The sequence below is a fragment of the Lontra canadensis genome, unplaced genomic scaffold (genome assembly GCF_010015895.1).
Source record: "Lontra canadensis isolate GAN:19392208 unplaced genomic scaffold, GSC_riverotter_1.0 scaffold4, whole genome shotgun sequence".
Lineage (NCBI taxonomy): Eukaryota > Metazoa > Chordata > Mammalia > Carnivora > Mustelidae > Lontra > Lontra canadensis.
In genome coordinates, this window is record NW_022630998.1 from 8,588,807 (window position 1) to 8,604,533 (window position 15,727).

Here is a 15,727-nt window from a genome sequence, read left to right on the forward strand (position 1 = left end):
GCCATGAATGATGTTGATGTTTTGTGAGATTGTTGATGTTCTAAAGAACACTCAGACCTAGCTGAGCATGCCAGTTAACACCAAGGCCCAGCTAATAGTTCCAGGCCAGCTTCTTATTGTTTAGGAGCTGCTTTTCTTTTTCCAACTAAAAAAAAACCATCAAGCACTATAATTGTTTCTAAATTGCTACTTATAACTCTTACTCATAACTTGGTTTCCTGAATATTTAGAATATTTATCAGGGTTATTACTTAGGGTAATTCGTTCTAAAACTTATCTTGGCTCTGGTGACCACAGCAGTAGCTTACTTAATCATTACTAAAATACACAAGATTCTCTGCTATATGCTGTGTTCAAAAACAGCCACCCGTTTATGACTGAACAGCTCTGGAATTGGAAGAACTAGTGCTGTAAATTTCAAAAACCACTTCAAAAGTCTGTCACATACCTCATATTCTGAAAGCAAGAAGTTAGAGTTAGATTATATGTATAATTCTGATAGGTCTGTGTGGTGCCCAGCTGTGTAGTAATCACATGGGGAGCTTGTTAAAATCAGGTAGAGATTCTAGGGCCCCAACTCCAGAGTCTGATACAGCCTAAGTTTTTGACATTTATCCATGTTTTAAAATTTTCTTTTCTTTTTAATTGCTGAGTAATATTCCATCAAATCAGTATTCCAGCTCATTTACTGATGGACATCTGAGCTGTTTATAGGTTTTGGTGATTGTGAATAAAGTTACTATGAATATTTATGTGCAAGTCTTTTTGTAGATACAGTCTTTTCTATTTTGCCAGTAAATATCTGTAAGTGGAAATCCTAGGTATTAGTGTATATTTAACTAATATGAAACAAATGGGTCCACAATTTTCACATGAAGCAATAAGATTTAGAACGCCCTCTACATTTGCTCAAAGTGCAGCTTGGTAGAGATGGCAAAGGACCTGTTATAAGGCCTCAGGCAAACCCTGTCACTACCAACCTCTTCACCTCAGTATTGGAGCTCTGCAGCCCTAGAGGATTCCTACACAGTCCCAGAGGGACCAGAACTGTGTGTATATTTGTAGAAATGTAGTTTGGGCACTGCATTTGATAGTAACAAATATGTAAAACCCTTTGACACATCTTTGCCTCTAGGTTTCTTGGAATTCCACTGCACTGTGATCAAGCTTAGAAACAGTGATCCCTGAATGCTGACAGGCCTAAAATAAAAGTCATTCTTGACAAAGAGGCCATTATTAGCAAAGGTTTGATGGTATGTTTGGGCAAAGACAGGGAGGGTGAGGCTGGCCACAGGGGTGGGAGAAGTCACACGGGCTCAAACAACCATCTCTAAGCTGAAGGACCTTGAATCTTGACATACTGCTTCCTCATCTCTCTCAAGTTATTCTTAGCAGCTTTTTAAAATACTGCCACTTTCCTTCCACTCTAGCAGGTAACCAAGCTTCACTTAAAGTAAAATAGAGACCCGGTAAAAGGAACTTTTTCACTTTCAATCTATCTGTGTCCATTCTTTATCTTTCCCTTATCCCTTCTGCTCAGTGAAGACTGTATCCCTCCTAAGATACTCTGCCATTCCACCATCTCAGGGATCTTGTATTATCCCTTTCCATCTCCTTACCTCCTCTTTTATTCTGATGAATTCCCATCATCTAAGCCTCTTTCCATTTGTCTCGCAATACCAGGTACCGCTCTAATCATTGCCCTGTTTCTTTGGACTCACGATAGTCAAGCCTTCTAAAGGGTTGTCTGCGAAGCCTATTTCCTCTTTCTCATCTGGGTCACCAAAGTCCGCCTAGAACTGTTTATCATACAGTAGGCAGTGCGCAATCATTTTTAAGGTGTAGGATGGATGGAGAGATGGGACTCTGAGAGTGCAGATGATAGTCATCTTGCAGCGTGATTGCTGGATGACTCAGTCGGTTGAGAAACCGTTTTATCTTTTCGGCGTGCGTAGGTAACTTGATATATGCTTTCACTTTGAAATAAAGTTATGAAGTCAGCAATCGGCCGCAAGCAACAAGTATAAAAACACGTGGAATACACAACGATGCGGCACCACTCATCAGCTCCTCACGTGAGAACGCAGGGTCACACCACCCAAAGGCCACACATCTGGTGTTGCACCAGAGAGGCAGCAGGGGGACCCAAGCCGGCCTTCCGGCGGAACCCTTTACGGTTCCTCCGTGGCTTCGGTCTCCGAGACTGGGGGTGGGGGTGAGGGGAAGAGCGCAGCGGTTCCCGGCCAATGGCAGCTCTTGAACTTACACCTACAGACGTCAGCGCGGCTGTGCAAACGGATGTCACACAGCTGGCTCGGAAGCGTCTCCTCCCGTCCCAGAAAAGAGGCGTGGGCCCAGCGGCCTCTGCGAAACCTTGGGCGAAGGAGGGAGGGGCGTGCGCCTCTCCCCGCGAGCCCCGCGCGCTCGCTGGCCCGCTTCTTCCCAGCAGTCCCTGCCTAGCGGCCGTCCCCGGTGAGCAGCCGGGCGCCCGCGCCCCCGCCCCAAGCGCGTCGCCGCAGCCAGCTCCGCCCCCTCCCCGAGCGGGCCGCGCGCTCCTGCGGCTTCGAGCTGTGTCGCGGGCGCGCGCGCCGCCGGCGGAGCCGCAGTTAAAATGGTCCGAGCGGGACCCTGCGTTCCCCCCCCCGCCGCCGCACTGACTGAGTCGGCGGGTCGGGCTTGGACTGGTTGCCTAGCCGGCAGGCTCGCTCTCTCCGTCGCGTCCCCAAAGCTCGCGCCCATCGTTCTCCCGGCTTCCCGGGGCAAAGCATGTAGCCCCCGTCGGGCTCCCGGGCGGCCCGCTGCTGACGCCCACCCCCCACCGTCGCGTGTGTGCCCGTGTGTGCGTGTGTGTGCGCAGGGCGAGCGACCCCGCCGCGGGCCCGAGGCCGAGCCAGCGAGAGGCCTGTCCCGCTGCCGGAGCTCGCCTCTCCGGGCCTCCCTACTTCCCCGTCCCGGTCCCCCTCCTCGGGGCCTTCTATATGGGCCACCTTCTCTCGAAGGAGCCGCGTAACCGCCCGAGCCAGAAGAGGCCTCGCTGTTGCAGCTGGTGCCGCCGCCGCCGCCCTCTCCTCAGGCTGCCCCGCCGGACCCCGGCCAAGGCGCCCCCCCAGCCGGCGGCGCCCGGGAGCCGGGACTGCTTCTTCCGCGGGCCCTGCATGCTCTGCTTCATCGTGCACAGCCCCGGCGCGCCCGCCCCCGCCGGCCCAAAGGAGGAGCCGCCGCTCTCGCCGCCGCCGCGGGACGGGGCCTACGCCGCGGCCGCCTCCTCGCAGCACCTGGCGCGGCGCTACGCGGCCCTGGCTGCCGAGGACTGTGCTGCCGCCGCCCGCCGCTTCCTGCTATCCTCGGCCGCCGCCGCCGCAGCTGCCGCCGCTTCGGCCTCGTCTCCTGCCTCCTGCTGCAAAGAGCTGGGGCTGGCCGCGGCCGCCGCCTGGGAGCAGCAGGGCCGGAGCCTCTTCTTGGCCAGCGTGGGGCCCGTGCGCTTCCTGGGGCCGCCCGCTGCCGTGCAACTCTTCCGGGGGCCGCCGCCGCCGGCCGAGCCCCCTACGCCCCCAGAAATGGTGTGTAAGCGGAAGGGCGCCGGGGTTCCCGCCTGCACCCCGTGTAAGCAGCCCCGCTGCGGCGGTGGGGGATGCGGCGGCGGCGGTGGCGGCGGCGGCGGAGGGCCTGCGGGGGGAGGCGCCTCGCCGCCGCGGCCCCCCGACGCCGGCTGCTGCCAGGGCTCCGAGCAGCCACCGCAGCCGCTCTGCCCGCCGCCCTCCTCTCCCACTTCCGAAGGTGCCCCCACAGAGGCCGGCGGGGACGCGGCCCGAGCGGGGGGCACCGCCCCCTCGCCCGCCCAGCAGCAGCATGAATGCGGCGACGCGGACTGTCAGGAGCCCCCCGAAAACCCCTGCGACTGTCACAGGGATCCACCCCCTGAAACCCCAGACATCAACCAGCTGCCGCCATCCATCCTGCTCAAGGTGGGTCTGGGCGAGTGGCGCAGGGATGCGTGCTTTCCCCCAACCCCGGCCCCCGCCTCGGAGGTTTTCTCTCTCCTCCCCCTAAGCGCGGAGGAGGGGGTTCCCTGATAGCCAGAGAAGTTCGAAGGGGAGAAGCCAATGGGGAAGATGCTTATGGCCTGTTTTTTGAAGTAGAAAAACTTGGGAGTTTGGTTAGTGTCTTTTAATAGCTTGGGTTACCACAATTCCGGATTCATCTTTTACTGGATTCCCACTAGTTTAGAAACTCTTCGTAGATTTTCCGCGAAAATATTTATCAGTTGAGCGATTTACATTTACTACTAAAGATTTTGTGTATTAGTATTTGAAGGTCTTCCAACAGTAATTACCGGTTTGATAGCTGCTAGTTGATGTCATTAACTGTGATCTTTAATTGAACATTTACCATGATCAGGCACTGTGCCTGAGCTTTACATACATAATATCTTAATCACCCACTTAACGCTGTGAAATGGGTATTAACAACACCACTTTATACAAGAAGACATTGATATTTCAATGCCGTGTGCCTACAGTAATAAGTAAGGCAGAGTGGTCTTTGCTCTCTGGAGTTTAGAATCTAGTGAGGCTTAAAGAGTTGAATGACTTGTCCAAGGTCACACACAGAAAGGGCCAGTGTGGAGAAGTTAAGTCTGCTGGACTTGAAAGTCTTTTGGTTTATGTTATGTTTTGTTGCCTTCCTACATTTTATTCCTTATATAGAACCATGCAGTTTGTCAGAAGGTAGAGACAAAAGTATTTTTTTGTTGGGAATATGGGTGAGTGGAGAAGACGTGGTTGTCCCATGGGAGCTTTGTCTCACTTTCAACTAAGTAAAATTTGCAGTTTTGTTAATGCTAGTGAGAAATTTAATTAAGGGACAAAGTTAGTGTTATTATTGTTAGCAAGTTATTTTTTCCTCATTGCCCATCCCCAGCCCCTTGGCCAACTTAATAAATATAAACCTCCTTTTTCAGTATGGGAGATATTTAATACCAGGTAAAAATAACCTAGATAAGAATTTGGCTACTTTTACTGTTACTGATGTAACTATCATCAGTTACAATTGTTACTCTCGCAAATACAGTTTTTTGATTAGAGTTTTTGCACATTTATAATCGTGTGTGTTTAGATCCGTTTTACTGTGATACCAATGTTCTTGTAAATAATATAGCAAAAGAATGGGAAAGCATAACTTTTCCTTGAGTCAAAATGTAATGATTTAACTCTTATGGAGGTGTGCTTTCTGGAGGAGTAATTGCCTACTCTGTGTTCAGGGTATGCATTTTAGGAAAGAGCAACTTTCTTGAGTCTTTTAAATCAGCAAATGACAAATGTCATCAGATATTTGGTATAGAAATTTGATTGCTGTCTTGTTATTTGGCAGGTAAGACTTTAAAAACCAAAACAAAATGCAGGTACTTTCTGCTTTCCACCCAAATCACATTTCAGGAGGCAGAGAACATTTTAATGCCCCCCCCCCCCCAAAAGGGTACATGATCCCATAATAAAGAAAATTTGTTTAGAATAAGTTTCGCTAGAATAGATTATCTGCTAAAAATGTTTTTTCAGATTTCTCTCTGGACTGTTCAACACTTGGTTTGAAGTACATTTGAGGATTTTACTCCTTGGATTTGCCCTGTTGTGCTGGAGTGTTTGTTTATTTTAAAGGTGGGGGGTTTCATTTTTTTTTTTTTTTTTTTTAAGATTTCATTTTTTTATTTGACAGAGGACAGCGAGAGGGAACCCAAGCACGGGGAGTGGGAGAGGGAAAAGCAGGCTTCCTGTGGAGCAGGGAGTCCAGTGCCTGGATCCATCCCAGAACCCTGGGATCATGACCTGAGCCCCAGGCAGATGCTTAATGACTGAGCCACTCGGGCGCTCTGTGCTGGAGTATTTACACATGTTAGGTAGATTTCCTTGTATTAGAAACTTGAGTAAAGATTCTCTGTGTGTGTCTTATAGTCATAGATGTATTCAGCATGAAGTGAGTTAGGCTATTGGAATGAATTGAATTGAGGTTTTTCAGTGTTTACCAATGCATTCCAACTTTTAGGAATAGGGCTTTTGGTGGAAGAGGCTCTGTCAACATAGATATTTTTCATTGTTCTATCCACTCCGCTAAGTGCAGTGGCTGGTATTTAGTAGGTTTGAGTAAATATTCATGAACAAATGAATGGCTAGGTGTTTAGGAAGTCTGGGCTGATACTCTAGGTGAATATGCCATGCCACTAAGAAAAGCCTCTAAGAAATGTTAATATCCGGACCTGAGTTGTTTTGTGAGCCACAATAAAAGCCGTGTGATGGTGAAAGGGTCTGGCTCAATTTTTGGTTAGAACTGGAGGTGTTTTTCTTGTAGAAGAGAAGACTTTGGGAGCTATGATGATGTTTTCATTTTTTAATTTATTTTTTAAAGATTTTATTTATTTGAGAGAGAGAGGGGACAAGTAGGGGGAGGGGCAGAGGAAGAGGGAGAAACTGTCTCCTCACTGAGCAGAGAGCCCAATGCCAGACTCAGTCCCCAGACCCTGAGATCATGACCAGAGCTGAAGGCAGACACTTAACTGACTGAGCCACCCAGGTGCCCTATGACGATGTTTTTATAGTACAAGAAGAACTGTGGCATACAGAGATACAAATCTATCACCTCTATTGGAAAAATTCTTAGAAAGCATGCCCTTCGTCCCTAATTATGGATCAGTAGCCTTTATGACTATATTGCTGTTATCTTTTGTACCAGAAGTTACTGTAGTTGTGAAAAGGGGGGGGGTGTGGGATGTGGAGGAAGGAGAGTTTGAAAGAGAAATGTAAGGAAATGTGATTTAAGGGTTGTTTTTAAGGAAAACTACCAACTTGTTCCAGGTAAATTTTTTTTCCAGGCAAAAAGCAAAACAAAAGAAAACAAAACAACCCCCCCCAAACAAACAAAAACAAAAACCAAAAAAAAAAAAAAACAAAACCCAAAAAACCAAAACCAACAAAAAACAAAACCCAAACAAACAAAAAACCAAAATTCTACCTAAATTTTTTTTATGGATGGCAGTTCATAGAGCAGATTTTTGGTTCAATATCAAAAGATTTTCTTTTAAAATTTTCTTTTTATGTAACGTGTCTTAAAACATTAAAATAATGCAGGTAGGACAAAAGTTTGTCTAGAGTCACCCCTAGTTTCTCATCTAGTTTCCCCTCCGGAGGTAACTAACCACTGTTACTAGTTTAGATTGTTCTTCCAGAGCTGCTCTGTACAGTAGCTTAAAGTAGTTAAAATTAAATCAGATTTAAAATTCAGTGTCTCAGTCACAGTAGCCACATTTCAGGGATTAGTAGTCATGTGTGACTGGCTGGTACCATACTGGACTGTGCAGATGCAGAACATTTCTGTCTTTGTAGGAAGACCTGTGTAAACCTTCATAGGTTTTTTTCATAAATGGCATCAAAATGTACATGTGAATTTTTTGTTTTGTTGATAGTATGGTTTGGAAGTCTTATTAGTAAGTAGTGTATGTATATAGTTTCTTTCATTCTATTTTTTCTCATTCTTTCTTCTTTTTTTTTTTTGGTAAAATGTTTATTTATTTAGGGGTGCCTGTTGGCTCAGTTGGTTAAGCATCTGCCTTTGACTAAGGTCATGATACCAGGGTCCTGGGATCGAGTCCCACATCAGGCTCCTTGCTCAGCGGGGAGTCTGTTCTCCCTCTGCCTGCTGCTCCCCTTGCTTGTGTGCTTGCTCTCTCTCTCTCTCTCTGAAAAATTAAAAAAAAAAAAAAAGTTTATTTATTTAAGTAATCCCTACACCCAGCCTGGGGCTTGAACTTACAAACCTGAAATCAACAGCTGCATGCACTATGGACTTGGCCAGCCAGGCACCCCTTTCTTCTTTCTTTTTTAACTGCTGCATAGTATTCCACAATGTTATACCCTACTGTAGTTTTCTATTATTGAATGGTTCCAACTTACTGCTACTACCAACAATGTTAACAGATGTTTTCTGTGCATATATAGTCAGGTTTTTTTTGGGTAAATTTCAAGAAGGTGGAATTTTAGGGTTGAAGAATGTGTACATTTAGAAATTTAGAAAATCCTTTCTACCAGCACAAACTGTGTAAAAACAATGAATTGTTTCTTGAAATAGTGAGCTTTAACTTCAGAATCTGAAGAGACATTTGAGATCTGGTTATTCCCCGCTTCCTTCATGTGAAAAAACAAGCCTGAAGACTTCAAGACGTTTTAGATAATGAAAGTCGGGCCCTGGACTGAAATCCCTCTCCGTGTTTGCAGGCCTAGAGAGCTTTTCAATTTATTATGAAAGAGGGTCTCAGTAATCTTCTCTTAGAGATTTTATGAAAGAGATGCCTGAATTGGGGCCGGCAGGGAGGAGCTTATACCAGACAACTTCTAAGCTATTATGAGTCACAGGCTAATTTTATAATTGGGTCTGTAGGGTTGAATTGTGGTCTTTAAATATAAGAAATCTGAGAAGTAGGGAATGGCTCTTCAAAGGTCATCTGTGGGAATAGCATTTTCTTAAGGACTTTAGCCTGTTACAGTTGATCTTTAACTGGCTGATGGCTTGGTTTGGATGAACTGAGGTAGCTTCAGTCTTTGACACCTGTTGCCTTTATAACTTAAAACAATCCTGCCTTGTGATATCACAGTTAGAATTTTATATTGTGGAGCCACTATGCAACAATTTTACTAAATGATAGCAGTGGAATACTTTTCTTTCAGTGTTACTATTTGAGTAACTGGTATTTTGAGATCTATATTTAATATTTAGAGACTTTGTGTGCTTTTATTTAGGAATCTTGCTCTCTGTCAGCAGACCTGTTTTTTTTTCCCCCCAAAGAAAACCAGGTAAGAGATCTAGAATCTGTCACCACAATTAGAAAACTGCTGCACCATGCGTGCACCCCTAATAATGTGTTGGTAGGTGTTAAGTCTTGATTTTTTACAGCTTTATTGCTAGCAGCTTGTTCTAGTGATCAAGAAAGAATTTTATAAGAGAAATGTGCTTTGGGGGAAGGCTTATATACTTGACTTTTTTTTTTTTTTTAAAGATATGAACATAAGGATGAAAGCAATGGAAATGGGAGTCAAAGAAAAAAGTAATACTGCTTTTTAAAGCCTTGAATGTAACTACTAGTGGGTAAGAGGAACGAAGTTATATGTAGCATTTCATGAATGCTTAACTTACTACTCTAGTACCAGATAACCTCTAGAAGATATATCTCTGCAATTCTAGGGATGAGTTTAGTAAGCTCTGAAATGGAATGTTGTTAGGAAGTCAGTTTCAAGATTTTTCTTTGTTGAAGAATGCCAAGTAATCTTGATTAACTTAGACCACAAAAGGTGAGATTTGTTTCTTATCTTGAGAGTTTTGTACGTTTTGGTGCCTTGTAATGTAGCTGTCAAGGGGATAATGCTGGGACTTTTTTTTTTTTTCCCCCAGCTTTGGGATACCAGGTTGTATAAATGTTAGGGAATACAAAATAATAAGTGAAGGCATATATGAAAACCTTTAATATTAGCATAATAATTTCCTAAAAAGTTGCTTAATTTTGGCTGACTATAATTTTTGTTTGTCAAGAGTCTTGCTCAAGTTTGGAGCCAAAGTGGTGTGCTAAGAGCATCTATGTGGAGGAAGAAGCTAGAATAGTGATGGGTGATTGGTTACATGCATACATACATATATATATATTCCCTAGTCCTGTCCACTTGAGAGGGCCTTGCAGAAGCAATGCCCAATAACAGTGTATGCACTTAGAATCCAGATCGTAGCCTCTAAAAACCATTCTCTACTAAAATGAATCAGTGTTGTTGGAGAAATGGCTGATTACAGAACTGGTACCAGGAAAGTACAAGATGAGCCTAGAAAATTTTGTCCTACAGCATAAGGAATTGCTCAAAGAATAATGGGTATATGTCGGAAGGACACATACTTTCTTAGTATCTCCTCCTAAAATACTTAAAAAAAAAAAAAGTTTTGTGTTTTGTTGAATTCTGTGACTGGCTCTAGAATAAATCTTATTTTTCTGTAAATTTCATAGTATCTGACTGTACTGTAGAGTAGCACTCTGTAGTAATAGTTTGGATTTTATAAGTTCGCTGTGCCTTAAATTTTAATGATTAAATTGCTAGGAATTATTTTAAATTATAGATAAAGGAAATAGTTTTATGTGACTTCCCTGTGGGTGTGTGGTTAGAAAAGTACCAGAAGTAGGTTTTGCGCTTCTGTTTTTCTGAACAGTACTTTATTCAAGAGACTATTTAGTACATGTTACCTTCAAGATTTTGGCAGGTAATATGAGTAGAATATTTAAGAGGCAAGGGATGATATACATGGAAAAAAGTTGAAAAAGGGCAGAAAAGTAGAACTTTGTTGAAATAGTTAATTCTGAGATGATTGCAAAGAGGAAATCTATCCGAATCTTAAGGATATTATCTGCTTAGTTATTTATTGTAACAGGTGATGTTCGCGTATGTGCACTTATGTTGTCTCAAATAGGAATTCAAAGATTCTGGGAAGAAAAATGATAGAATGATAGAAATACAGAGCTTTGTGGATGTTTTGGGGGAAAAACAGCTATATTGATATTTAACTTACTCATTTTAAGCGTACAATTTGAGTTTTTTTTCTTTTAAAGATTTTATTTATTTGAGAGAGAGCGCATGAGCGGGGGGAGGGTCAGAGAGAGATGCAGACTCTGTTGAGTGGGGAGCCCAACAAGGGGCTTAATCCCATGAAGCTGGGATCATGACTTGAGTTGAAGGCAGATGCTTAACCAAATGAGCCACCTAGGGCACCCCTACAGTTTGAGTTCTAACAAGTGTTCAGGGCTGTACAACCATCATTATAATCCAGTTTTAGAACTCCTCAAATAGTTTCCTTGTGCCTCCTTGCAGTCTTACTCTGCAAAAGTCTTTGCAATTTCTGCTCACACCCCTATCCCCAGGCAACTACTGATTTGCCTTCTGCCTATACAGTTTTGCCTTTTCTAGGAATTTCATATAAATGGTATCATACAATAAGTAGTCAGGAATATTTTGGGGTTTTTTCTTTTGAGACTTTATTTATCTGACAAAGAGAGCAAAGGGAGAGGGAGAAACAGGCTCCCTGCTCAGGAGGGAGCCTGACACAGGGCTTGATCCCAGACCCCAGGATCATGACCAGAGCTGAAGGCAGATGCTTAACCAACTGAGCTACCCAGGCGCCCCAAGAATATTGTGTTTTATCTTGAACACCTCTGTGTCTCTCATGACACCTAGCATAGTCCCTGACACAACAGGAATCAATATAAAATAGCTACACAGGTTTGCTTCTTTTCAAGTATTATTTCTATAACTTGCATGCCATCTGCTTTTTCATAAACTTTTATAATAATACTTGATAACAGATAAAATCTCCTTATCAAAAATTAGATGGCCAAATATAGGTATTGGCTTTTTTGATTTTCAAGTACTATAAGGTTCTGTGGGATAGGTCTGAACAAGTGTTAAACAACAATGCGTTTTGTGGAAGTTTTTTCAGTTTGAATTATCTTCTGAAATTTTATACTGATGCCCAGGTCAAAAATAGAATCTTTCAAGGCTCAGGAATATTTGGATGTTGCTGGGAGTGATTATTTCAGATTATATCTGTGATATGATTTGTACCTTTTCTGATAATTCATATTTTAGTTGTGTTTTCCAGATCTGCCACCAAAGATCAAGAATATTGTTTGTTTTCAACTGAGGTCCTGATTAGAAGTCACTGCTGTTTCCCAGTGTCCATTCCCCTCATATTCTTTTTAGTAACGGAATTTACCATGTTCTAACTTGGCATGTGGTCACCGAATTAAAGTCTGTTTTTCAGCCTTTCTTGTAGATAGGTGTAGCTCTGTGACTAAATGTTAGGTAATAGAATATGAGTGGAAGTAATGTGTATAACTTCATAGTCATACCATAAAAGCAGCTGCTTGCCCTTTGCTTCTTCTTCCTTTTTTTAGGGCTAGACAACCCGTATTATAAGAATAAGCCATCTTCCACTTAGTAGCTGAAGGCAATGATGGCAGAGCAACAAGGTACAAAATGATAGCTCCCTGGATCTTCTACATACTTAGAATGCCTACACCTACTTAGTTTGAATTTCTGTCATGTTCAAACTATTGCTAACACACATGTGTTAAAGTAAGCAGTTTCCTGGGTTGATACAAGTGACATCCCAGTGTTCTTCAGGCTCCTTTTTCCCCTTTATAGTTTTCTTTATTCAATAAAAATGTTGTCATTTTTAAGGTCATTGTCAAGGTCAGTCCTTGACAGACCAACATTCTCTTTCTTCAATTTTGAAGTACACTTTCTCTTGAATCTCAAATTATCCAAAGAAAAATTCAGAAATGCCTTTGACTACATAATTTTTTTTAAAAAAGATTTATTTATTTGTCAGAAAGAGAGAGAAAGCAACACAAGCAGGCAGAGAGTCAGGCAGAGGCAGAGAGAGGCAGGCTCCCTGCTGAGCAAGGAGCCCGATGTGGGACTCCATCCCAGGACCCTGGGATCATGACCTGAGCCGAAGGCAGCAGCTTAACCCACTGAGCCACCCAGGCGTCCCTTGACTATATAATCTTAAAGCTAGTGAACGCATCTCAAGTCATAGTGTCTCTCACAGAAACCCAGATACATGTGCACAAATGTTGGTTAGATGAGTTAAGAAGATAGTTTGGAGGAGAAGTAGTTATTTTCTCAGGAGTTAAGATTTGGGAGATTTGGGAGAGAGGACATTTTAATGACAGAAAGAAATACAGGAATATTTAAATATTGTGTTAGGTATCTATTTTTATGCAACAAATTATGCCAGCACTTGGCAGTTTAAAACCACAAATTTGGGGCGCCTGGGTGGCTCAGTGGGTTAAGCCTCTGCTTTTGGCTCAGGTCGTGATCTCAGGGTCCTGGGATCAAGCCCCGCATCAGGCTCTCTGCTCAGCAGGGAGCCTGCTTCTCCCCGTCTCTCTGCCTGCCTCTCTGCCTACTTGTGATCTTTCTCTCTGTCAAGTAAATAAATAAAATCTTAAAAAAAAATTAAAAATAAAACCACAAATTTTATTATTTTATATTTTCTTTCTTTCTTTTTTTTTTAAAAGATTTTATTTATTTATTTATTTGACAGACAGAGATGACAAGCAGGCATAGAGGCAGGCAGAGAGAGGAAGGGAAGCAGGCTCCCTGCTGAGCAGAGAGCCTGATGCGGGGCTCGATCCCATGACCCTGGGATCATGACCTGAGCCGAAGGCAGAGGCTTTAACCCACTGAGCCACCCAGGTGCCCCATTATTTTATATTTTCTGTGGGGTATCAATCCCTTTGAGATTTAGATGGGTCACATTTGATCCCAGGTTTCTTATGTGGCTGTATTCAAGGTGTTGACTGGAGCTGTTCAACTGGGGTTGAGGAATTCCTGTCCAAACTTACTCGTGAAATTGTTGGCAGGCCTCAGGTCCTCATTGCTGTTGGCTAACATGCTTAATTAAGTTACTTGCCATGCCCTGTGGCTTCTCCATAGGGCTAACAGCAGTGTGGCAGCTCACTCCTCCCAGAGCAACAGATCCAAGAACACCCAAAAATGGAAGCCACAGTTTTTTTTGTTTTTGTTTTTGTTTTTGTTTTTAAACATAATCCCAGAAGTAACATCCTAGCAGTTTTGCCATACTCTGTTCATTAGAAGTGATCAGTCATTAAATCCAGTTCACACTCAGGGAGAGGATTATATAAGTGTAAATAAATAACCATTGTGCAGATTGCCTACAAAGATCTATTATATATGTATTGGAATATCAGCTTAATATTTTGCCTTTTTATTTTTAATCCATCTTTTCTGACCAGTTTTATCTACCCTTCACACACTTATGAGATTTCCTTTCAGCTGGATAACTAAAACTCATGGAGAGCCACCTAGATTTAGTCAGTTATTTGTGGATTATAACAATCATCTCACTTTAACAAAAGAGCAAGCTAATGTTCAAAGAAAGTACAATCCAAAGTCAGATATATTTTAAACAAGGTGCTTCTTGGTTCCATGACCATATTCTACATATCTTTTACTTGTTAAGGGGTGGATTAACCCCTTAAAACCACATAGTTCTTTAACTTTAAACAAATGGTCTGCTTTCCCTGACTGAATCTTTATTTTTTCATCTTATAAAATGAGAATGAGCATAAAAATAACTACAAAAGAGGGACATCCAGCTATAGCTGCAGGAAGAGTGGCGAATCTTTTCCATAAAAATAAAGTAAAACTGGGCAAAATTGCCTACAACTATTTGGGCTTTGGAGATTGACTGAAGGCAGAAAAAAATTGAAAAGCATTTATTCTTAGGAAAATTGCTAGTGCTTATAAGAACAGTTGATGTCTACAGCATTCTTGCATTCCCCAATTCCTTTGGCAAGAACCAGAGTTTGGGAAACTAGCAGTCTTGTTGCCAGAGGCTAAGTCAACTTGTGGCAACATGTAAAAACCTGTATGTGTCAACTTGAAGTGATGAACTTGATAGGAAATATAATAGTGAAAACCCACATATTTGCAAGTCTTAGGTTTTGGTGCCAATTGGGATGGGTCAGACCTTCGAAGTGAGAAAGCTAAAGGGATAAGCTCTCTGCATATCCCTTGTTAACTGTGAAACTACGCACATGTACAGGGGAGACCTGAAGTGTTTAGCAAAAGACAAGGGCCAAGGCAGACTTGAGAACTGCCTAAGCCTTGAATGTGCTCTTCCCATCCCAGGCACAGATTGAAGAGCAGGATTGAGATGTATGAGCATACCTTTGCACAGACAACTAGCTGAAAATTAAGCTATGCAGACAGAGTAACCTCCATTGGAAGCCAGAGTAAAAAAGTATGTAAGTATTAAAACCTGAGCAGAGATATCAACACTGCAGGGGACATCGAGCCCACAGTTTAAGGCCAGGGCAATTAAAATGTCAAAAAAATTCGGGGGGTGGCTGGCTGGCTGGCTGAGTTGGTAGAGCATATGACTCTCGATCTCAGGGTTGTGAGCCTACTACAGGGCTTGAACTTATGACCCTGAGACCAAGACTGGGCTTGAACTCATGGCTTGAGCTCATGACCCTGAAATCAAGACCTGAACTGAAATCAAGAGTTGGATGCTTAATCAATTGAGCCACCTGGGTGCCCCTAAAATATCTTTTTTTTTTTTTTTTAAGATTTTATTTACTTACTTTAGAGAGAGGAAGAGAGAGAGAGAGGAGAGAGCATGAGTGAGAGGGAGAAGCAGACTCCCCATTGAGCAGGGAGCCTGATGCAGGGATTGATCCCAGGATCCCAAGATCATAATCTGGGCTAAAGGCAGATGCTTAACTGACTGAGCCACCCAGGCACTCCTAAAATGTCTAGTTTTTAACAAGAAGCTATGAGACATGTCAAGAGACAGAAAAATGTGACCTATACTAAGAAAAAAAAAGTAGTTAATAGAAAATAACTATGAGTGGGCTCAGATATTAGATTTAAAGGACAAAACTATAAACATGTTAAAAAATAGAAGAAAGTATTCAAATTATAGCAAAAAAATATGACACTCGACAAATGGTGAATCTCAATATGAAGAAATGGAATCTATAAAAAGAGTATTTCATTTTTTGGGTGTTATTATAAATGGAAATGATTTTTAAATTTCATTTTGAATTATTCACTGTTAATATGTGGAAATATTTGCTTGTTAGCTCTAAATTTTTTGTGTGTGTTCTTTAGGATTTTTT

At 42.7% G+C, this 15,727-nt stretch overlaps 1 protein-coding gene across 2 annotated transcripts in view; it reads left to right on the top strand.

Annotated features, from left to right (window-relative positions):
* The first annotated feature begins 2,882 nt into the window (after nucleotides 1-2,882).
* FBXL17 (F-box and leucine rich repeat protein 17) overlaps nucleotides 2,883-15,727 on the top strand; it is a 501,232-nt gene continuing 488,387 nt past the window's right edge. For both annotated transcript variants that reach the window (XM_032845285.1, XM_032845294.1), the window contains exon 1: nucleotides 2,883-3,965. In XM_032845285.1, the coding sequence (XP_032701176.1) occupies nucleotides 2,979-3,965 (987 nt within the window). In that variant the 5' untranslated portion in view covers nucleotides 2,883-2,978. The remainder of the gene's footprint in view (nucleotides 3,966-15,727) is intronic.